Raw genomic sequence first — 24,232 nt, forward strand, 5'->3', positions numbered from 1 at the left:
TATATATTGTAATTCTGTACTTGCCAATTATGCTGCAAAAATCTCCCTCCACGGAGTCTGGCTGCATCCATTTTTAACTGTGGGCAGCTGAACCTACTGCCTGTTCACTTCCTGGATTTAGACAGAGGCACACCTCCAGCTCTGCAGCTCTCATTGGCCTTTTTATGACTCATCCCCATCCCTTCCTGGCAAACTCTCACCAGAGCAAGAGAGCTGTGCATGATGTCATAAGCTTAGGCTTTTTACCAGAAAAGACACAGGAAGCGGGCTGTATAAGGTATTTACTGGCAGAAAAAAATGTTAAAACAACAAGGGCAGAAGATTTAATAGATGAAAAGTTAAAAAAATTACCGAAGGCCCACTTTATTCCATCTGCCCTTAGCTCAAGCATGCAGGCAGGAGGGTGTGCTTAGCTGAGAATACGCCAGGTGAGAATACGCTAGGTGAGCTGAACTGCCAAGTCACTACTGGGGGGGGGGGGGGGGGGCGCGAACAGGATGAGCTATGCTTCCTGGTCACTTCTGGGAGAAGGAGCAGTGTGAGCGGAGCTGCTGAATCACTTCTGGGTGGGAATGAGCAGGGAAAGTTTAGCTGTTAAGCCACTGCTGGGAGGGGTAGCAGGGTGATCAAATCTGTTCAGTCATTTCTGGGAAGGAAGACCGAGGTGATCTGACTTGTCAAGTCACTGCTGTCCGGGTGAAGTTCAGTGGTTGAGCGAGGGCTGACAGGGTGGTGTTAGCTGCCGAGTCACTGGTGGAGGAGGCAGAGTTGCTGAGTGACTTCAGTGCTTCTGGTATGAACTTTGAGAATGAATTGCTCCACAGTGCATGCAGCTACAGAGATAGATTAGGGTTTGTTTTAAAGCATATCTATCCATTGCTGATTAAGAATGCATAAATTCTTAAAAATGTCCATAGCCTGGCCACGGTTTTTCATGATTTAATGATTGTTGGTTATGCTCAGCTAGTCTTACAGAAAGCATTCAAGCCAAACCTGACTCAGAGTTGCAATATTAAGAACAGTAAAGTGCAGCCAAGGTACAGAAGTAGAAAGCGGAGCTGCCCCCATGTTTCTACATAAGTATAAGCTATACAGAAAAACACGTATTTAAAAACATTAACCTACATCGATAAAAGTAATCTACATTTAATTTACAAAATAAGCACATATAATTTTTTTGCAAGAAATAAGGTAATGAAAAACCTGCAAAAGGCTATAATTTCTCTTTTAATGAAAATGTTGCCTTTACAATAATATGGTAGTGTGGAGAAATGATCACATCCATTATAAAGCCAACAAATTTCTGTCTTTTGCTTCCACGTTTTTAGCTTTTATATTCAGCTCGCTTATATTATCTGGTTTTCTGAACAGATCGCTCTAATGGTTTCCTCCTTTCTGCCCCCCCCCAGCAAATGCCGGAGGTAAATGTCACATGGAATGGAGAAGGCCCCAGCAAGTTGGAGTCCATTGACATCTCCATCGCCGTGGCAACCGACCGAGGCCTAATCACTCCTATAATAAGACAAGCCGGCAACAAGGGAATTCAAGAAATTGCAGAGGCTGCAAAGGTGAGACACATTAGTGACACGTGCCCTGAGTGTGTCACTGCTGCTTGACAGCTGCGTCTGAGCTATTTTCATCGAGAAGAAGGAAAAAAAAAAAGAAAATTCTGCTTAAAGCACCGTCCTCCTGCCTGCACAGGAAGTGTAAATTGCACTGACTAATCGTTTAGCAGAGTGTCATAGGATTCATGAATACCGCTATCTATGCCGGAAGCTGGCGCTGGTTGCTATGAACAACAAGAATCATTTTTCTGTCAGACACCTAGGATCTTTTCACACCCGTGCACGTGCAATTACAGCGCGTTTTCATGGGTGCTTATTTGCATTAACCACTTTAGCTTCGAGCCTATTCTGACACTTCTCATACAGTAAAACCTTGAATTGGGAGCATAATTTGTTCCGGAAGCATGCTTGTAATCCAACGCACTTGTATATTAAAGCAAATTTCCCTATAAGAAATAATGGAAACTCAGATGATTCGTTCCACAACCATTTATTCATAGATCTTTCCATTTGTAGACCATATAAAAGATTATAGCAATGTGATTAAATATCCATCCACAAATAAAAGCCTCCACAAGGGGATTAGAAGCAAAATCCAGCAGGAGCTCCAGAGTATAAAAGAGAAGAGAGGCGCCTCTAAGTGTAGTAATATGGTTACATTTAATGAAGGTATAACATTTATCAACTTACATGGTTGATGGTTAAAAGAAGCGCATCTAAGTATGCAGGCATCCGGGGTAAAGCTGTCCACATAGACCAGGAAAATGCATTTAGCGGACCTCCAGCTGCTGCAGAACTACAAGTCCCATGAGGCATAGCAAGACTCTGACAGCTACAAGCATGACACCTGGAAGCAGAGGCATGATGGGACTTGTAGTTTTGCAACAGCTGAAGGTCCACTAATTGCAGATCCCTGACGTAGACCATCCGCCACACCACCGGCTCTCACCGCTGCCAGTCTGCAATCGTCGCTGGGAAGACTACCCTGAAAGCGAGGCTTGAAGCGCTCGTGGAGCACAGCGTGGAAGGGACGACATTGATGACGGTGTGGGGAAGATCTATGTGGAGAGCTTTAACCATGTGAGTTGCTAAATGTTGTACCTTCATTAAATGTAACCATATTGCTACACTTAGAGGCGCCTCTCCTCTTTTAGGCTGCTTTCACACTGGGGCGGTATTCAGGCGTTACAGCGCTAAAAATAGCGCCTGTGTTACGCCTGAAAAAAACCGGCCCCTTTAACTCCAGTGTGAAAGCCGGAGGGCTTTCACACTGGAGCGATGCGCTGGCAGGACGGTGAAAAAAGTCCTGCCAGCCGCATCTTTGCAGCGGTGAAGGAGCGGTGTATTCACCGCTCCTAAACCGCTCCTACCCATTGAAATCAATGGGACACTGCGGCAATACCGCCGGCAAAGCGCCGCTGCAGCGGCGCTTTGCGGGCGGGTTTAACCCCTTTTCGGCCGCTAGCGGGGGTTAAAACCACCCCGCTAGAGCCCGCACACCGCCGCTAAAACGACAGTAAAGCGCCGCTAAAAATAGCGGCGCTTTACCGCCGACGCTGCTCCCGCCCCAGTGTGAAAGCAGCCTTATACTCAGTTGTGACATAATGCCACTTGTATATCAAGACATCGCTTGTATATCAAGTCAAAACGTATTTAAAAATTTTGCTTGTCTTGCAAAGCGCTCTTAAACCAAGGTTTTACTGTACTATATATGTAAAAATCAGCATTTTTTTTAAATGTATTTATTTTTTGCTACAAAATTACTTAGAACCCCCCCACAAACAATTTTGTCTTTTATCAGTGGTCCTAGAGAATAAAATGGTGGGTGTTCCAATTTTTTATGTCACACAGCACTGTGTAACAGTAAACATTTTGGAAAAAATAAAATCTATTGAATTTTAGTGCACACAAACATAATATTATACCCAATTATTGGTAAAAATATATACAAAGATCAGGTTACGCCGAGTAAATGGATACCAAAGATGTCAGACTTCAAAATTGTACACGCCTCTGGAACGGTGACAAACTACAGTACATTAAATTATCCATAGGCGACGCTTTAAAAGCCTTTAAAGGTTACCACTTTAGATTTACATAGGATGTCCGGTGCTAGAATTATTGCTTTCGCTCTGACGTTTGCAGTGATACCGCACATGGTGTGGTGCGATCGCTGTTTACATGTAGGTGCAGGACTAACACGTGCTTTCGTCTTTGCTCAGGAGGACGGAAAAGCTTTCATTTTTTTTTTTTTTTTTTTTTTACACTCTTATTTTATTTTTTTCAACTTTATTGCTATCACAAACTATGAACGGCACCCTTTGTGATAACGTGGGCAGTGGCAGGTACTCTAGGGTCTATTACTTGTTAGGTGTTCTGACCCCTCCCCTCCTGTCTGATGTTTTTGCTGGAGTTCCGCTTTTGAATACGTTTTGCTCTAGTAATTTTCCAAGACTTGTGACTTTTTTTTTTTTTTTTTTTTTTTTTTTTTTTTTTTATATCAGTCCTACATTTTATTGGCAGTGTGTTGATGGGGGGCGAGTTTGCTTGCAGTCTAGTTAGGCTCGGCGTTGGCCAGCAGGGTTGGTTTGCCCTTGCCAAAGTCTGACTCCAGCATCCTAATCCGGCGTAATTATATTATAGAGCTGAGCATGTAATCTGCACTGTGATGCTGTTTATCTGTGATCAGGTCTGCTGCAGTCTAGAACTTCCTGTTTTTACTCTGACAATCTGTAGATGTGCGTCATTTCATTATATTTATGAGTGTGCATTTCCGTGTCTTCATGAAACCCCCTTCATTTTGCAAGAAACAACAAGTGATCTCTTGTTGGCATCAGCAGCTTTTTTTTTTTTTTTTTTTACTGATATTAACATAACTTAAAGCTGACTCCAGTCTTCTGTTCAGTCTTGTAGAATTGTTCAAGCTCCTCTTCAGTACTGAAATTTCTTCCTCTGATTTTACTGCACAATGTGAGCTTTTCACAGTGTGCAGTAGAAGCTGCAACAAGTCAGATTCCACCTCCTTTCCTGGCTGGAGGACGCCCGGCATCGTCAAACCCAGGATTAGGCACCTTGGGCACTCCAGCTGCTGTGTAACATTCCATTAGGCATTGCAAGTCCCTGTCAGCCCTTACAGGCATGACTCACCGAAGTGTGATGGGATTTGTAGTTTTGTCCCAACTGGAGTGCCAAGGTTGCCGGCCCCTGATCTAATCCTTTCCTCCTCCACCTGACTGTCCCTGGTCCTCCCCATACAATTATTGAATTTCAAGCGGTAAAGCCCAAACCAAAAATGGAATATAGGGGAGGGTGGATTAGGGGAGTGTTCAGTGTATTAGCAGATTTAGATATAGTAATGAACAGAAAAGAAGCGCATTCACATAGCCACATCCATAAATTGAGGGAATGCACACAAAAAAAAGTGTACTAGAACAGTAAACCTAGGTTGGACTTTGAAGGCATAGGAAACACCGAAGAGGTATGAAAATAAACACGATTAGAAAATACACAACATGAATAGGACAGTACAGAAAAATGTAAACTCATTTGCTATCTGCAGAACCTTGACTGCATCTTGAAGAAGCCTAACGGTGAAACGCGTAGATACACAAGGGCTCACTGCACATTATGTATTATTATACGTGATTTTTAATGTTTCTGTACTATTCTATTCATGTTATGTATTTTCCGATAAATAGTGTTTATTTTCATACCTCTTCGTTGTTTCCTATGCCTTCAAAGTCTGACCTAGGTTTACTGTTATAGTACCTTTTTTTTTTTTTTCGTGTATTCCCCAAATTTCGATATACTCGCTAATTGAAGATGAACTCCTAATACAGCCATCACATCTAAAGGAAACAGAGGGTCCCAGTTAAGTGCAGTATATATAGAAGATGACTTTATTAAAAGGATAAGAGCATGTAATCCACCCAGTGCGCAGTGCGGTTTGCTGTTGAGCCTCAGTGTGTCTCCAGGACCCAGGGAACGGATGCTGCTGTCGAGCTGCGTGGGATCAGCACACATGGGGGCGTTAGCCAATCTGCTTGCAAATACGGCCTACCTAGAGCACCCCCTACTCCCAACTGACATCCACCCATCAAGGCATTTTATTATCTGAATAGCTCCGTGTACCACTTCCATCATGGCTGAGCGCTATTGAGAGGAGTACTGATGGCAGGCCGTGGTGATGTTTTCAGGAAGCTATGTACAGCACCCTATGTGCGGTCCCTCCCCATTTGTCATAACCTGCCTGACTTGCATATAGAAACACAGAGACCCGGTGATGGCATCACTGGCTATAAAATAAGGTATGCAGTGAAAATGGAAAGGCTTTATTAACCCCTTCCCACCCGTGCTATAGCCAAAAGACAGCTACCACGTAGGCTTAATTTCCCAAGAGGGCGTACATGGACGTCCTCCCGTAATCGCGCCAGAGGCCCTTTACCACATGTTCTGCTGTGTCCAATGACAGCTGATCATGAAAGTAAACAGAAGCCGGTTATCAACCTTTTCTTTTCTCACGCTGACAGCATGAGGAGAGAAGAAAGCCTATAACCTGCTTGTGTTAAAGGGGCATCGGCACTGATAATCAGGGCATCGTGCCCGCCAGTGCTGTCTATCAGAGCCCATCAGTGCGGCCTCATCAGTGTTCATAGACTTCCTCCTGTGCTCGAGCAGCCTGCGCGCCCTGTTATTGGTGAGTCTGAGTCTCGGATGATCTCAGATCCAAGTAATGGGTCGATGCAGACCCCTTACCATGTGATCAGCTGTCACCCAATGATAGCTGATCATGTGATGTAAACAGAACCGGTAATGGGCTATTTTTTCTCCACACGCTGCCGATCACCGGCGGCTGTGAGAAGGACATCAGTCCCGATCATGGAGAGCCACTGCCTACCAGTGCACAACAATGCCGCCTATCAGTGCCACCTATAAATGTCACCAATCAGTGCCTCATCTCCAGTTCTGCCTATCAATACCACCTACCAGTGCCCATCAGTGCCATCTTACCTGTGCCCATCAGTGCAGCCTCATCAGCGAATATCAATGAAGGAGAAAAATTACCCATTTGCAAAATTTTATAACAAACTACGAAACGTTTTTTGTTTGTTTTGTTTTTTGTTTCAAAAAAGTCTGTCTGCTTTTTTTTGTTTAGCAAATGGAAACCTAATTGGTGATTAAATGGCACCAAAAGAAAGCTCTATTTGTGTGAAATAATGATAAAAATGTCATATATGTACAGTGTTGCATGACCGCGCAATAGTCATTCAAAGTGCTTCAGCGCTAAAAACGTAAAATTGGCCTGGGCAGAAGGGGGTAAAAGTGCCCAGTAGGCAAGTGGTTAAATAATTTTGTGAACCTGTTGATGAGCAGGAAAGGCAAGATAGAACACCATCTGCTTTAAAAGTACATTCCAATTAGAAATTGCAATTAGGCCTTAACATTCATACAGGGAGCACCGCCTAGCTGCTGCCATTTTTCAGGCACCCCACTTTTCCGTTATCTGATCATTTGGGAACACCTTGTTTTCTACTTCTTTGGAAAAAGATGCTCCCATGTCACAGGCTCCTCGCTACTCCCTATTGGACAAGGAAGGGCTCTTTCTGCCCTTGAAAAATCAATCTGCAGTGGATCGCTTTTCAGAGGGCAGTATAACAGCAGCTGGCAGGCATTCAGGAGGTACTACTGATAACAGTTGTGTTTTTTTTTAATTATTATTATTTTACAGGGGTGGAATCGTCCCATATCTCCACCTGATTGACTAATATCACTTCTATCTGTGGTCCAACTGTGGTACCGGCAGGAAGTTGGCTGAATTGTGAGAGAACTCCTACAGACTTGTGGCAGAGCAATAAACAAACAAACATAATTGTGCAGAAATTCCATTCACATCAATGTTCTTTGCTGCATTTTTTACATTTTTACTGCCCGATTTGGTAAACTGGACATCTAATGTTCCATGTTGTTCTCGGTGATCATGTGATTCTTTCGCGTTCAGCGGGCTCTGGACATCCAGAACCAACAATGATCACTTTATGGTTCTGAGAAATTGATTGGACCATGCAGCCCATAAATATGGTCGTATAGATTCAGAAATATTCAGAGTTTGTTTCCTTGTGCCTACGAAACACTCACATCCTTTGTGTAGAGAGTGACAGTCGCGGGTCTGTGGTCACAACACGTGGCGTCTTATCCAGTCAATGACCAGTTCTGGTCCAAGGACAAGTAAACACAAGCTAGCAGTGCCATTCACAAATGTTTGATCGGAAACTCCCCATTTGACATGGATTCAGGTATGTGTGAAGGGCCTTTAGTCTAAGGCACATGCACTATATTGCCAAAAGTATTTACGCGCAAATGAACTTTAATGGCATCCCAGTCTTGGTCCGTAGGGTTCAATATTGAGTTGGCCCCCCCTTTGCATCTATAACAGCTTCAACTATTCTGGGAAGGTTGTCCACAAGGTTTAGGAGTGTGTCTATGGGAATGTTTGACCATTCTTCCAGAAGTGCATTTGTGAGGTCGGGTGCTGATGTTGGACGAGAAGGCCTGGCTCGTAGTATACGCTCCAATTCATCCCAAAGGTGTTCTATTGGGTTGGAGTCAGGACCCTGCACAGTCCTGACCTCTACCTGATGGAACACCTTTGGGATGAATTTGTTTGGAGACTGTGAGCCAGGCCTTCTTGTCCAACATCATAATAATAATAATAATCAGTGTCTGACCTCACAAATGCGCTTCTGGAAGAATGGTCAAACATTCCCATAGACACACTCCTAAACCTTGTGGACAGCCTTCCCAGAAGAGTTGAAGCTGTTATAGCTGCAAAGGGTGGGCCAACTCAATATTGAACCCTACAGACTAAGACTGGGATGCTATTAAAGGTCATGTGCATGTGAAGGCAGGTGTCCCAATACTTTTGGCAATATAGTGTATGCCAAACACAAGGCCTGCGGGCTGCATCTGGCCCACCAGGCCCTTATAATGTGGCTCTCGCACCCAGTTTTGAAGCCGGAGGCTGAGCCGCCTGCAAAGGGAGGTATTAGAGCCGGGCCAGGTAGGAGAGCGAGAGATGTGAGGAAGAGCTCCTGAACCCTGCACTCTGTATGTAGCCCACACTTAACCACTTCAGCCCCGGACCATTTGGCTGGCCCAAGACCAGACCACTTTTTGCAATTCGGCACTGCGTCAATTTAACTGACAATTGCGCGGTCATGCGACGTTGCACCCAAACAAAATTTACGTCCTTTTTTTCCCCACAAATGGAGCTTTCTTTTGGTGGTATTTGATCACCCCTGCAGTTTTTATTTTTTGTGCTGTAAACAAAAAAAGAGTGACAATTTTGAAAAAAAAATAACTCATTCTTTTTTACTTTTTTGCTATGATAAATATCCTCCAAAACTATATATAAAAAAAAAAAAATATTTCCTCCGTTTAGGTCAAGCCCGGCGGTGATCGCGACCACCGGGCACTCGCATCGGCTCCTTGGGCAAGCAGGGGGCGTGCGCGCATTGGTGGGAGTGAACTCGCACGATTTAGTTCCGACTTCGGTGGTGATTTGACAGACATCTGTGCGGGTTCATGCACAGATGTCTATTGAAATTGCCTCTGAAGTCGCCAGAAGTAGTGCAGAAACTACTTTTGGGAATCGGTTCGGCTCCGAATGGGACGGTGCCATTGCCAGCAATATGCTCCGATTTGGCATGCAATTTGACGTGTCAAATTGGCCCAATGTGAACGTGGGCTTAAAGTGCATCTTACCGAGGAAGCCTAAAATAAGACCCTTCTGCATAGTAACAAAATGCGGTAAAATGCAGACTGTACCTCCTAGATTGTCAGCTCTAACGAGCAGGGCCCTCTGATTCCTCTTGTACTGTATTGTAATTGTACTGTCTGCCCTCATGTTGTAAAGAGCTGAGCAAACTGATGGCCCAATCAATTTCGATATTATTATAATATAGTAATACCAGGGCACGCATACTCCCATAGAACATAATGGTAGTTGCAGCAGTGTCAAATGTCACCAACAGGTGGCGCTGCTATTGAGTACAACAGATCATTGTCCCCAGGAAATACCATTGACTAAGGGGATTGGTCGGAAGCTTTCAGCTCTGGAAATCCCCCTTAATGTAATGTAAAATAGTGTTTTAGGGTATAATCCCCCTATGAGATCTCTCACCATCACACTGATGTAAGGATTACACGTCCTCATTCTGTCATCTATTTTTTATTTTTTTTCCCCTTAATGCCTTTTCACACCACATATAGATTTTCCATGATGTCATCATCCCTCCCCACCCACAAGTGTGTCATATTGTCACATAATGTCATTCTAGCCACCTCCTAGATGTGGTCAGAACCTTCACTTCCTTCTCTGCCGGGGATTTCTTTTTACAGCAGCCAGGAGATATCATAGGAAAGGAAAGGGTTACTGTACTGTGCACATTAACTGAACTCTCTGTATCATGATTAATGAGTTATCATTGCAATGTTTACCTTGATATGAACCCGTGCCTTACCTGCCTTACCTGCCTTGCCACACGGCTTGACTAACTTGCTTTGAATCTAGGAGCCAGCTAAAAAAAAAAAAGTTGGGAGACAGGTTTTTTTGTTTTTAACTAAGAAACCTTACAGGTGGAAAATGTAATGTGTTCCCATTTTTTCAAATGCAGAGAATGGGTGTGATGTCCTAACATCGCCCCCGGACTCCGAACGATCATAGAGACTCCGGAGACCATCTGACCTGTCGGAAGTCTCTATGATCAGCATCCGGCAGCAAATGTTCCCTTCTCTGGCTCACCGATTGCATGGGTGAGTCAGTGGAAGCACCGGAGGGGGCGGCGGGAGTGGGAGGACGTCCCCTCCTGCTGCCTGTAAGAACGATCAAGTGGCTGAACAGCCGCTATGTTTGTTATTATGGTGTAGGGCAGGGATATGCAATTAGCGGACCTCCAGCTGTTGCAAAACTACAAGTCCCATCATGCCTCTGGCTCTGGGTGTCATGCTTGTGGCTGTCAGTCTTGCTATGCCTCGTGGGACTTGTAGTTCTGCAACAACTGGAGGACCGCTAATTGCATATCCCTGCTGTAGGGAATTGCCGGCTCTAAAAGAAGATATCTGAATGATGTCTGTAGCTGCAAGGGTCATTCAGATATCACCGTTCAACGTCCATGACGTCATATGACGGGTGGGCATCAGGCGGTTAAACATGTCAGAACCCTATATTTTCCATAAGCAATGGGGGGGGGGATGTGCTTGAGTGTATAAAATTAAAACGGTAGTAAAATGCATGCGGTTACAAAAAAAAAAAAATCCCTGCAAGGCCATGTCATAATGTGCTAGTATGCATGACATTATGAGAGACTTACCTGGGAACAAAGCCCTCCAGCACTGTAATGTCACCGCTGAGAGGGCTGATATCTCCCCCCCAGTCTTGCTTCCAGGTTTGCAGTCTCTGGCTACATGAGTGGCTGAGGGCACGATGACGTCACTCTCACCATTTCCGGCACGGGCACTGAAGGTTCGGTACTATAAGCACGTGAGTCGGTGATGTCATCGGCTGCATGCACTATGAATATCTGTGTAAGTTTAAGAGATATTCACAGTACCTACAGATATATATATATATATATATATATATATATATATATATATATATATAATCTTATCTAATGTGTGTGTGTGTGTGTGTGTGTGTATATATATATATATATATATATATATATATATATGTATATATGTGTATATATATATTGTGTGTGTATGTATGTATGTGTGTGTATATATGTGTATATATATATATATATATATATATATGCCTTATTATATATAGCAGGGTTTATTACTACTTTTTTTTTTTTTTCTTCGATCACAGGGAACATGATTTTATTTTTATTTTTTTCTTTGGTGACAGGTTCTCTTTCATGGGACATGCAGGGTCTAAAAGACCCTGCATGTCTCCCCTGTGCTCCACTGAATGTAATGTAACGCCTTGTTGGCTGGGAAAACTGTCAAGGGGGACCCGGAAATGACATCACACGTCTCTGCCGGGTAAACTAGAAGGGGCGCAGTGCGGACCTGTCATCTGCCTGCTTAGTGGGGATCAACGGAGCGATCCTTGCTGAGAAAGAAGAATCCGCTACACGGTGGTGCCCATGTGAAAGGAGTCTTGAGCTGGCCAAAGGCTAATAGACTTTTTTTTTTTTCCCTCACCAGCTGTCAGATTACCCAAACAGCTCCTGCTTCTGCTTGGTTGTCAGTTGAACACACGTTTTTTTGTTGAAGGGAGCTGTGCCAGCATGGCCATATACTGCTGAAAGTTCAGCCAAGATTCAAGCAGTGTATGGCCAGGTTTAGAATTTATTCTGTTGATGCCAATGTAACGCTTATATGTGCAGCTGCAAGGAGGGTGGAAAGTAAATATGAGCCACACTCCAAAACTTGGCAAGGAGGGTGGGCTTTCATGCCCACGTGTCCATGGGTGGTCGAGGTTTCTGTGCCATGATCGAGCTGTCAGACCGCTCCTGAAGGTAGTGGTAGAGAGGCGCTGGCTGTGGAGTTTTACAGGTTGTATCAAAGAACATTGTCCAGTATTCAGCACAGGAGCTCATCAAAAAGACAGGGATCAACCAGCAGTGTTTATTTTGTCGACTAAAATGACCAAAACATTTTAGTCGACTAAATGAATATTATTTTAGTCAACTAAAATACGACTAAAACAACTCCAAATGACTAAAATACGACTAAAACGAAATGGCATTTTAGTCAAAAGGCTAAAATGACTAAAACTAAAATGGCATTTTAGTCATAAGACTAAGACTAAAACTAAATTTAAATTTGACTTCAACATTAACACCGGTCTGTAGTGCATGTTCATACCTCAATGTAATAATAAATAACATATTAGATTTTTCACTCCTGCAGTATATAATGAGTTTGCAAATTGTAGAGAAATGTTAAAGAGGAAGTAAACCCCGATGGGATCTTTGTTTCCCTGCAAAGGTAAAGCATAATGGGCTACTATGCATCGCTTACCTGACACAGGAGCCAGCGATGTCACCGCTGGCCCCTCTTCCACCGAGCGTCCATCTTCTTTCGTGGCTCCGGCGCTGTGACTGGCCGGAGCCGCAGTGACGTCACTCCTGCGCATGCGTACGGGAGCCGCCACTAACGGCATATCGCCGTCAGCAGCGGCATGCTTAGTGCGCCTGTGCCGTAGACAGCGGTGCCTTTCTTTTTGCAAATCTCTCCTAAACCGTGTAGGGTTAGGAGATATTTCTTGGACTTACAGGTGAGCCTTAATCTAGGCTTACCTGTAGGTCAAAGTGGTCTGTAAGGGTTTACAACCACTTTAATGCATTACAATTTAGTTACACCCATTAGATTTAAGGCAACTAAAATGCGTTTTTGTCGACTAAAATATACTGGAGATTTTAGGCGATTAAAACGTAGGACATTTTAGTCGACTAAATACGACTAAAACTAGAACTGCAGAAGACTAAAATGCCATTTTAGTCCGAAGACTAAGGCTAAAACTAAATTGAAATTTGCTGCCAAAACTAACACTGTCAACCAGGAGAGGACATTCCCCCATCCCCCCCCCCGAGTTGAGAAATTCAACTGTAATGGGTCATAAAACAGCCAATGCGTTTCGAGGGTTGCACAGTCTCGTTTTTATCAAGGCTGAGTGAAATGACAGTAACTGAACTCAACGTTACTTCTAAGCAGACTGATCTGCAGGCAGAGAATGTTACAAATGTATTTAACATTCTGCCATTTCGCTAATGAATAGGGATTGTGTGACCCTCGAAACGCATTGGATAACCTTTTCCCTCCTTGTTGTAACCCGATGAATGGTATAGAGTTTGAACATCTAAGGATTTTTTATTTGGTTCTTTCTTTGACCTTTTACACAAAGGTAGCTCCAGATCCGGTGAGTATGTACTGCTGGGGGGGGGGGCGGGGGGGAGGTAGGTGAGCGGGTTTGCTCAGTGCCATCCATAGTACCTTCTCTCAGTAAGCTCATAAATGTTTTTCTAGTTTGGATAGTGTGGTGCTCCACCTTCCTCGTCCCCTTACCAGTCTGTATGATAAAGTGGTGTCTTCACAACACATCACATGATCATCAGATAAGAGTCCATGTGTTCCTGTTCGTTAAAAATAACTAGAAAGATGAACAGCTTCTGTAATATTCAGCTTCAAAGCAATGATTTCCCCCTCAGTACTTTTCTGCTGCTAGACGTCCTCAATCTGATAGCTAGCACCCTTCAACCTACTTCCTGTGAGCCCAGGTTGTCCTGGACCCGCCTCCAGCCTGTGACTGGACAATGAAAGCAGCACAGTGATGAGCTCATCTCCCCGTCACTCAGCGCTCTCCTCTAATTAGGGTGCCCCTTGCCAGCACATTAGCTGATTGGCTCTCTGTGCTCCTTCTTTGTCTCACACTCCAGCTCTGCTGTACAGAAGCTGCAAATTGCTGATACCAGGTCACATCCGGGTACCTAAACTGCTTGCAATTAAAATGACTGATGTGTTATTGATTAGAGATGCATTCATTTGCAGATTGTAGGTCTGCCTGGAGTTGAGCTTTAAAACGCTTTATTTTTAATTTTATATTTTATTTTTTTAACCACTTCAATACAGGGCACTTAAACACCTTCCTGCCCAGACCAATTTTGAGCTTTCAGCGCTGTCGCACTTTGAATGACAATTGCGCGGTCATGCTACGCTGTACCCAAATTCAATTTTTATCATTTTTTTCCCACAAATAGAGCTTTCTTTTGGTGGTATTTGATCACCTCTGCGGTTTTTATTTTTTGTGCTACAAATAAAAAAATACCGAAAATTTTGAAAAAAAAAATGTTTTTTTTTGTTTCAGTTTCAAAACTTTGTAAATAAGTACGTTTTCTCCTTCACGGATGGGCACTGATGGGGCTACACTGATGGGCACTGATAAGGCGGCACTGATGGGCACCAATGAAGTGGCACTGATGAGGTGGCATTGATGGGCACTGATAGGCGGCACTGATAGGCGACACTGATAGGCGACACTGATAGGCGACACGGATGGACACTGATAGGTGGCACAAATTGGCACTGATAGCTGGCACGTATTGGCATGGATGGGCGGCACAGATGGGCATGGGTAGGCGGCACAGATGGGCATGGGTAGGCGGCACAGATGGGCATGGGTAGGCGGCACAGATGGGCATGGGTAGGCGGCACAGATGGGCATTGGTAGGCGGCACAGATGGGCATGGGTGGGCACTCATTGGCGGCACAGGTGGGCACTCATTGGCAGCACAGGTGGGCACTCATTAGCGGCACAGGTGGGCACTCATTAGCGGCACAGGTGGGCACTCATTAGCAACACAGGTGTTATACTGTACTAATGGATGCCAATCAGTGCCAAACAATAATGCATGCCAATCAGTGATGCCCATTGTGGGCACTGATTGCCATCCATTATGGGCACTGATTGGCATTCATTGTGCCTGACTGGCATCCCTGGTGGTCTAGGGAGGATTACCTCTGCTGGGCATCCCTGGTGGTCTGGTGGCGTCCCTGGTGGTCCAGTGTGGGCATCCTCGGGGGGGGCTGTGCTGATAATCGATCAGCACAGACCCCCCCTGTCAGAGGAGCAGCCGATCGGCTCTCCTCTACTTGCGTCTGACAGACGCGAGTGAGGAAAAGCCGATCACCGGCTCTTCCCATTTACACTGTGATCAGCCGTGATTGGACATGGCTGATCACGTGGTAAAGAGTCTCCGTCGGAGACTCTTTACCGAGATCGTAGTTGCCGGGTGTCAGACTGACACCCCGCAACAACGATCGCCGCGATGCGCGCCCCCGGGGGCATGCAGCGGCTCATAATCCTGATCACGTCATATGACGTCCGGTTAGGATTATGAAACCACTTTGCCGCCGTCTATTTGTAATAGGGCGGGCGGCAAGTGGTTAAATAACAAACATGTAATACTTACCTGCTACTGCCAGGTGCCCCCACAGCAAGCAGCTTGCTGTGGGGGGGGGGGGGGGCTCTGTGTGTCCATTTACACATGGAGCCGCAGCTCGGCTCCTCCCCCTCTGTCCCCTGCTTTGGCTTGGTGGGAGCCAATTGCTCTGTCAGGTGTGCGAGTCCCCAGAGAGCCAAGGCTCTTGTTGACATGGCTGGATCAAGAGTGGGGGCTCAGGTAAGTATTAGGGGGGCTGCTGCACACAGAAGGTTTTTTATCTTTATGCATAGAATGCATAAAGATTAAAAAACAGTATGCCTTAACACAAGCCCTTTAAGAATCTAGGTCAGCGTTTGAATGTCAATCACAACATTACATGCCTGGAGTTTGCATGTTCTCCCTGTGCCTGCGTGGCTTTCCTCCGGGTACTCCGGTTTCCTCCCACACTCTGCTGGTAGGTTAATTTGGCTCCTGTCTAATTTGGCCTTAGGCCCCTTTCACACTGACGATCCGTTCAGATCCGCCTGTCAGTTTTTCAGGCGGACCTGAACGGATGCTCCATAGAGGTCTATGGAGCGTCGGATGTCATCCATGACATGTCCGCTGACATCTGTCCCGCTCTGATCTGAAAAAGTGTGACGGAGGAAAAAGCTATTTTTCCATCCGTCAACGGATCGGTGATGACGGACACTGCGGTCCATCGTCATCCGATCTCCCATAGGGGAGAGCGGCGCTGTGACAGGTCCGTCCCTGCGCAGTGTGCAGAGACGGACCTGTCATTTTCCTGCTCAGCGGAGATCGCTCCAGCGATCCCCACTGAGAAAGCGGATATCCACCGGGGCGGATCACCACTGATCCGCCCCGTGTGAAAGGACCATTAGTATGTATTGTGGAGATGTGACCCCATGCCACAGGTGCATATGAGCAGTTGATACGAGGGCTTTCACACTGGAGCAGTGCGCTTGCAGGACGGTTAAAAAAAAAAAAAGTCCTGCTAGTGACATCTTTTGAGTGGTGAAGGTTCGGTGTTTATACCACTGCTGCTCATTGAGATCAATTGGGGCAGCGCGGCTATACCGCAGCAGTGCTTTACGGGTGGTTTTAACCCTTTTCCGGCCAGTAGCGTGCGTTAAAAGTGCTCCGCTAGCGGCCGAATACCTCCGTAAATACGAAGATAAAGTGCCGACGCCGCAGTGTGAAAGGGTCCTTACAGCTCTGCCTGGCAGACAGGAGGTCTGGCCTTGGAGTCAGGAGGGAGCCAGTGCAGCATGAAGCTACAAGCACAGAGGTGCTGAGCATCAGGTGTGGAGAAGACAGACCAAGGACTGAGGTGTAAGGCCTGAGCGGCAGTGCTGTTTGTAGCCAGGAAGGCTGAATGCTGGTTGTTCTGAAGCAGGACTGTAATGCTGAATACCCCTGAGATTGAATCTGATGTTTACTTTTGAACTTTCTGTTTCTTTTGAATAAAAACGGGCTGCCGTACCCTTGAAAATGCAGTCGGGACTGACGCGATTTCTTCAGCTCGCTTGCACCACTAGAGCTTATTCACCCCAGACCATCACAGTATGAATGTGAGTAAAGTTGTACACACGGTTCGATTGTTGGCAGGGGATTGTCTGTCGACTGACTGCTGTCCTAAAATCTTACCGTTAGTATGCTCCTTTTTGACAATTGTCCAATTGTTGGATGACAGGCTAATAAATTTTTGGCGGACAGCGGTTTGATGCCAGATTTTTGTATGGTCAGTACACAATTCCTCACACAAAAGTCAAAAGTACAAACGCGCATGCTCGGAATCAATGCTCATCAAACATGAAATTAGCAGAAGGGGCCCAAAGGGTGGCACTCGAGCTGAAATTCCTCATAGTACGTCACTACGTTTGTGTTTGTAGCATGGCAATTGTGTACCGTTCGTGTGCAAGACGAGATCCTGGCACGCGCCTTTTTGATAAAAATTTAGACGCTTGGTTGGCCAACAATCATACCGTGTGTACGAGGCTTTAGGGATCTTAGATTGGAAGCTCCTTCAGGGCAGGGACTGATGTGAATGTACAATCCATACGTAAAGCGCTGCGCAACTTCTTGGCGCTATAGAAGTACAGTGGAACCTTGGATTACGAGCATAATCCGTTCCAGGAGAATGCTTGTAATCCAAAGCACTCGCTTATGAAAGCGAGTTTCCCCATAGAAGTCAATGGAAAGGAAGATGATTCGTTCTGCTTTGACTTCTATTGCATCCAATACCACATGTGGCCAGAGGCGGGGGGGCCGGAGAGCCTCAGAGAGCCTCGGAAATACTCGGACAGCTCAGCTGATCTCAGAAAGGCTCGGGAACGGAGCATTTCCGAGTGATTTTCAAGTATTTCTGAGCGGCTCCGAACCATTCCGAGTTTTACCGGCGCCCCCCGCACCTCTGGCCAAATGCAGTACTGCACCACCCATTGGTTTAAATCCTGCTCGTTTTGGGAGGCAATACTCGCAAACCGAGTCAGGATTTAAAAAGAAAACAGTCGCTCGTCTTTCAAAACACTTGTTAAACGCGTTACTCGTAAACCAAGGTTCCACAGTTACCTGTGTAATAAAAAATAAAGAAAGAGTGTCTGTATTAGAAGTGATTATTTCAACATGGTGGCTCTTTCAGAAGTCTGTGAATGAGACACTGATGGATCACGAGTACCATTTGAGGAAGCTTTGCTGTAGATCAAGGGAAGTGCAGCTTGTCTGCTTTATATAGAACATAATAAATGATTATTATTCCATGAACCCGGTGCAATTGTCTGCATGCTGAGAAGGCAATAAGAGGCTTGCGTAACTCCAAATAGACTCTCTTTAACCGACGGCCACACCCGGCCTACAGGGGGATAAGTGTCTGTCTCATGACTGGCTTCTCGGGCATTTTCAAAGGGTGCAATTCCTCTCCCTCTCTCCCTCTCTGTGGTAATGGGCGTTCTCCGTGATGCTTCACCCTCACCATGCGGTGACATGTTCAGACAGCACTTGGTGCTTTTCGTATTTCTCCATGAGATCCGTCCACACCCCTCCGGTTCACACAGGCCAAGCTGCTGCTCTTACCTTTCCGCTGCTTTCGTTTATATCCCTTATAGTGTGAGCTTATCCAAACGGTGAACGTCTTTGCTTACTTTTTTTATCTGTAAAAATATACCGTTGTCAACATCTTGTTATAACTATTTAGTTAGTGTAAAGAGATGCCTGTTGATCCTGCCAGAAATTTAAAGTGGTTCTGAAGGCTTTTTTTTTTTTTTTTTTTTTAACCTTTTAACCTCTTGACCTCCAGGAGATTTACCCCCACCCCACCCCACCCCACCCAGGTAATTTTTTTTGTGATACGGCACTGCTGCACAGTGGTGCGATGCTGTACCTAAATAAAATTGATGTCCTTTTTTTTTACCCAACAAATAGAGCTTTATTTTAGTGCCATTTGATCATTTCTGCGTTTATTTTTTGCACTTTTTTTTAAATATTTTTTTATCAAATCCTTTTTATTTTATATGAAAACAACATTAACACGATGCAGATAAAAACACAAAAATAGAAATCACACCAAATCAAAACACTCCAAACCCCCCCGACCATCTCCCTTGGAGTATATATGGCACACAACGGGAAAAAATAAAACTATCCAGTATTACGAAGTTTTTTGCACTTTAAAAAATAAAAATAAACTGACAATTTTGAAAAAAAAAAACAATATTTTTTATTTTCTGCTCTAAAACCTATCCAATAAAAAATGTCTTCATCAATTTAGACCAATATGTATTCTGCTACATATTTTTGCTAAAAGAAATCCCAATAAGCGTATATTGCTCAAAAGTTATAGTGTCTACAAACAATGGGATTTATTTTTTTTTTTTTTTTTTTACAAGTAATGGCGACGATCAGTGACTTATAGCAGGACTGTGATATTGTGGCACACAAATTGGCCACTGACACTTCTGACAATTTGTAGGACCAGTGACACTAATACAGTGATCAGTGCTAAAAAAAAATATGCACCGTCACTGTACTAATGACACTGGCTGGGAAGGGGTTAACATCAGGGGTGATCAAAGAAAGGGTTAAAGCGGGAGTCCGCCGGGACTCCGCGTTTTTTTGTTTTTTTTTTAAAGTCAGCAGCTACAAATACTGCAGCTGCTGACTTTTAAAATAAGGACACTTACCTGTCCAGCGCGCCTGCGATGTCGGCACCCGAAGCCGATCTCTCGATCGTCTCTCAGGTGCTGCCGCCGCCATCTTGGGTATGGGAATCAGGAAATGGAGCCTTTCGGCTTAATTTCCCGGGTCCCTACTGCGCATGCGCGAGCCGCGCTGCGCAATGAGGACGGTCCCCGCTGCCTCTGGGATCTGTGTGTTTCCCAGCAGGCAGCGGGGCACTTGCGGAAGGGGGCGGGCACTTGCGGAAAGGGGCGTAATGTACGCCCCTTTCCGCAGAGAGCTAGCCCGGAAGTGGGTGCAGTTACCTGGATTATCCAGGTAACTGCACCCCCCTCCCCCCTGAAAGGTGCCAATCGTGGCGCCGGAGGGGGGGAGGAATCCGATGAGCGGAAGGTCCATTTTAGGGTGGACCTCCGCTTTAACTGTGTGCCTAGCCAGTGTTTTAGTGTAGTGGGGGAGGTGCTTTTACTAGTGGAAGGCATGTATCAGTGTTCCTGCTTTACAGGAACACAGGATCCATGCCTTCTGTACTGACAGAACAGCAATCTGCTTTGTTTAAATATGCAGGCTGCCGTTCTGCCTGTGTATCGAATGACCAGTGGGTGCCGGCAGACATCGGGACCCACTGTGTAAAATCACAGCGGGAGCGAGCTGCCGGTGGCATGCACTCGCTCCCAGTACCCAAAAGTGTAGGATCACGTGTGTATATATACGTGATCCTGCACAACGTGGCCGTCCTCTATCGGTAAACGTGCTCTAGGGCAGTCGGCAACAAATTTACTCACAGCCACATTCTAAAACGACTCTATCTAGCCCCGTAAAGCAAAAATCGCTATGCATGCCTTTTCTGAAGTGGTTCCAGTCCGGTCCCACGCTGAGCTGTCAGCGGTGGGTTCAGTGTGTAGCTGGGTACAGGAGAGGCAGCCAACAACGGAAGCCCCATAGTACGTCACTTCCCAGGCATTTCTTAGCCGTTGTCTGCTGTCTTCTGCACACAGCATCCGTCGCTGGAGACCGGACCGGTTCGGCTTTAGAAATGGTATGTATAGAGATTTTTTTTCTTTACAGGGTTAGCTAGATTAGTCTTAGAATGTGGCTGAGAGTAGATTTAGAGTTTGTTTTTGGCTGAGCTTACACTTAAATGCAGTCTATGTATTGGGGTAAAAAATCGATGCTCCCCGATGAGACCCCCGCCTGTGGAAGGGAATTCCACATCCTTGCCGCTCTTACAATAAAGAACCCTCTACATAATTTAAGGTTAAACCTCTTTTCTTCTCATTTTAATGAGTGACCACATGTCTTGTTAAACGCTCACAAAAAAGTTTTATCCCTATTGTGGGGGTCACCAGTACGGTATTTATAATTTGAAATCATATCCCCTCTCAAGCGTCTCTTCTCCAGAGAGAATAAGTTCAGTGCTCGTAATCTTTCCTCATAACTAATATTCCCCATATCCTTTATTAGCTTTGTTGCCCTTCTTTGTACTCGCTCCATTTCCAGTACATGCTTCCTGAGGACTGGTGCCCAGAACTGGACAGCATACTCCAGGTGCGGCCGGACCAGAGTCTAGTAGAGCGGGAGAATTATCCTTTTATCTCTGGAGTTGATCCCCTTTTTAATGCCAATATTCTGTTTGCTTTGTTAGCAGCAGCTTGACATTGCATGCCATTACTGAGCCTATCTACTAGGACCCCCAGGTCCTTTTCCATCCTAGATTCCCCCAGAGGATGGAACCTGAGCTAGATTTCCATACGGTGCTGTGCACAAGAGCAGCGGCTCTCAGCGCTCTCTCCCTCTCAGGCTCAGAGACAGCAGTGGGATCCATTGGCTCCTGCTGCTGTCAATCACAGCCAATGAAGAGCTGGCGGGACTAGGGAGCAGGCCTGCATGAATGCCCCTATAGCAAGTGGCTTGCTATGGTGGTCACTCAGCAGGGTCGAGAAGCAAGGAGTGCTGGTGGGGGGACCCCAGAAGAGGAGGATTGGGACTGCTCTGTGCAAAACCATTACCCAAAATAGGTTAGTCTAACATGTTTAAAAACTATAGCTTCATAGTCACTTTAATGCTGTCCTGTATATTTTGAAGCATTATTGGCTCCACTCAGTTCATCTCTGCTGACTGCAAAACTCCTCCTTCCTATCTTATGAAAGTGTGTTACCAGCAGAGACACCAGATAAAAATAAAGGGAGGAAAGAGCCTGAAAAAACAAACTAGCACCACATTTAAAGCCCAGCTTACAGAAACTTGGAAATTATCACTTGCAGTGGGGCTTATTCCTTTACTAAGCAGGGGTATCAAACTGGTGGCCCTCCAGCTGTTGCAGAACTACAATTCCCATTGTGCTTGTAACTGTAAAGCCTTGCAATGCCTCAGGGGACTTGTAGTTCCTCAACAGCTGGAGGGCTGCCAGTTTGACACCTGTGCTTTACTGCAAGGATTAACAGTCCTTCGCTTCCCTGGCAGATAGGGCTACCCTATGTTCCAGCGATGGACTGAACTTTAAAGAGGAAGTAAACTTCCTTTTACTGCCTTTTACCTATTGGTAAGCCTATAATAAGTGTGAATATCTCCTAAATGTGGAGATATTACATGAAGCCAGTGATATCATTGGCGCGTGCATTCTGAAGGAACGCCCACTAGTGCTGTTCCTTCTGCGGCCTGTGCCGTGAGTGACATCATCGTGGCTCCAGCCAATCACAGAACCGGAGCCCACAAACCCAGAAGCTAGACGGGTGAAGATGGAAGCGGTTGCCGCGCTGAGGTCGTGATACTGGAACAGCTTTGTTTTAAAGAGGAAGTAAACTCTCCCACTCAAATGCTTCTTTTGATTTAGTCCATTATAATAAGTAATTAAACTATAGCCACTGTAACCCAGCCCAAATCGCATATTACTTTCTGTTTTAAAGAAACTTTAAAAAACTTGTTTCCAGGGGTTAGGCAGCACCATCTTAAGTATTGTTTTCTGAGTCCACAGTGGAGTGTATTTCCACCCTCATATTGAGCACTTCCTGTACTGTTAACCAAGCCTCCTTCTCAAGCCAACGTTTCTATGGCAACCCTGCTTCCCTGCTCATAGCTGACTTGTTTTATTTCACAGTAATTACATGTATCAATTATCTAGTGTTTGCCTGTGTCGGTCTTAAGCCGCGTACACACGAGCGGACTTTTCAACGTCCAAAGTCCGACGGACTGAGTCCGTCAGACTATTCGATCGTGTGTGGGCTGCAACGGACTTTTGACTCGCCAAAGTCCGAAGGACTTTAGAATATGGAACATGCTTCAAATTTTCCCGACGGAACTCCGCCGGACCCGGGTCCCTTCGAAAACTCCGCTCGTGTGTGTGCTATTCCGACGGACTAAAACCGACGCTAGGGCAGCTATTGGCTACTGGCTATGAACTTCCGTATTCGAATCCAGTCGTACGTCATCACGTTCGAATCCGTCGGAGTTTAGTGTGATTGTGTGTGGCCAAGTCCGCTCCGCCGAAAAGTCCGTCAGAACTCCGTCGGAACTCCGGCAGAACTCCGACGGAACTCCTTCGGAAGTCTGTCGGACATAAGTCCTCTCGTGTGTACGGGGCTTTATCAGCTTCAGCTGATAAGACTGCAGTAATGCTGTCTGATGCCCTGGTTTACACTGCATGGGATGTCACATGGTCACATGGAGGGTGTAGGAGGAAGCTCTGAGTGATTATGCAGTCTCCTGGGATGTCAGTGTTGTGCTGTAGGAAGTCCTGATAATAGATAGACAGTACACAGAGTGTGCCGTAAATCAGGGGAGATCTGGGCATGCTCAGTGAGTCATTCTAATAAAGAACAAAAAGGATTACAACAATATTAAGCAAGTAAGGAGATATCTACAAGCAGTGTTCATTAGGGATTTTTATGCTGATTTACATGGGACAAAGTTGTGGGGGAGAGTTTACAACCACTTTAAGATAAGTTTCACATAATCTGCCATTTATTTTTTAATTTGCTATTTTGTTTTCCACACAAAAGTAGAGTAAGGCTTAATGTACACGGGACTTTTTTTGACAGATAGTAACCCACGTTTAAAACATCTGTTTTGCCGCATTTAGCTGCATTTGCATACAGAACCTTTTTTTTTTTTTTCATGGCCAAAAATGAAAAACGCCTGTAAACTAAAGTATTTAGAGTCTAAAACGTCAGAAACTTCGGCGTCTGAGAACTCCATATTTTTTGCTTTCAAAGAAAAGCCTCTAAACACAACTGCCTAAAACGACATTAAACAAACCTGTATACACATAAGATAGCATTGGAGGAGTTCAGGGGTAGCTGAAAAAAGCATCCAACTGCCTCTGAACATCCGTTTACCAGCAGCAGTGTACATGAGGCCTAACCCTGATGACATCTGGGCTGAGATGTCATCAGCCTACTGCTGGCAGGGGGAAGCATTCCGTCAACCTCCTCTAATCCAATGATCACTGTGACATCACATTGTAACTTTGTAGCAAGTCACAACTGCACAGGCACCATAATGTATCTGACTCTCCTCTACGATCCAGAATACCATTCCAGG

The 24,232-nt window shown here is 45.3% G+C and overlaps 1 protein-coding gene across 1 annotated transcript in view; it reads left to right on the top strand.

Moving 5' to 3' along the window:
- Positions 1–24,232, top strand: part of PDHX (pyruvate dehydrogenase complex component X) — a gene marked incomplete in the record, with an annotated part of 121,987 nt that overhangs the window by 90,506 nt on the left and 7,249 nt on the right. Inside the window, 1 exon segment of the mRNA XM_077462896.1 lies at positions 1,410–1,568. Coding sequence (XP_077319022.1) covers positions 1,410–1,568 — 159 coding nt within the window.

Source organism: Lithobates pipiens, unplaced genomic scaffold (genome assembly GCF_037356315.1).
Source record: "Lithobates pipiens isolate NorthernLeopardFrog02 unplaced genomic scaffold, aLitPip1_a1.2 Scaffold_10, whole genome shotgun sequence".
Taxonomy (NCBI): Eukaryota; Metazoa; Chordata; class Amphibia; order Anura; family Ranidae; genus Lithobates; species Lithobates pipiens.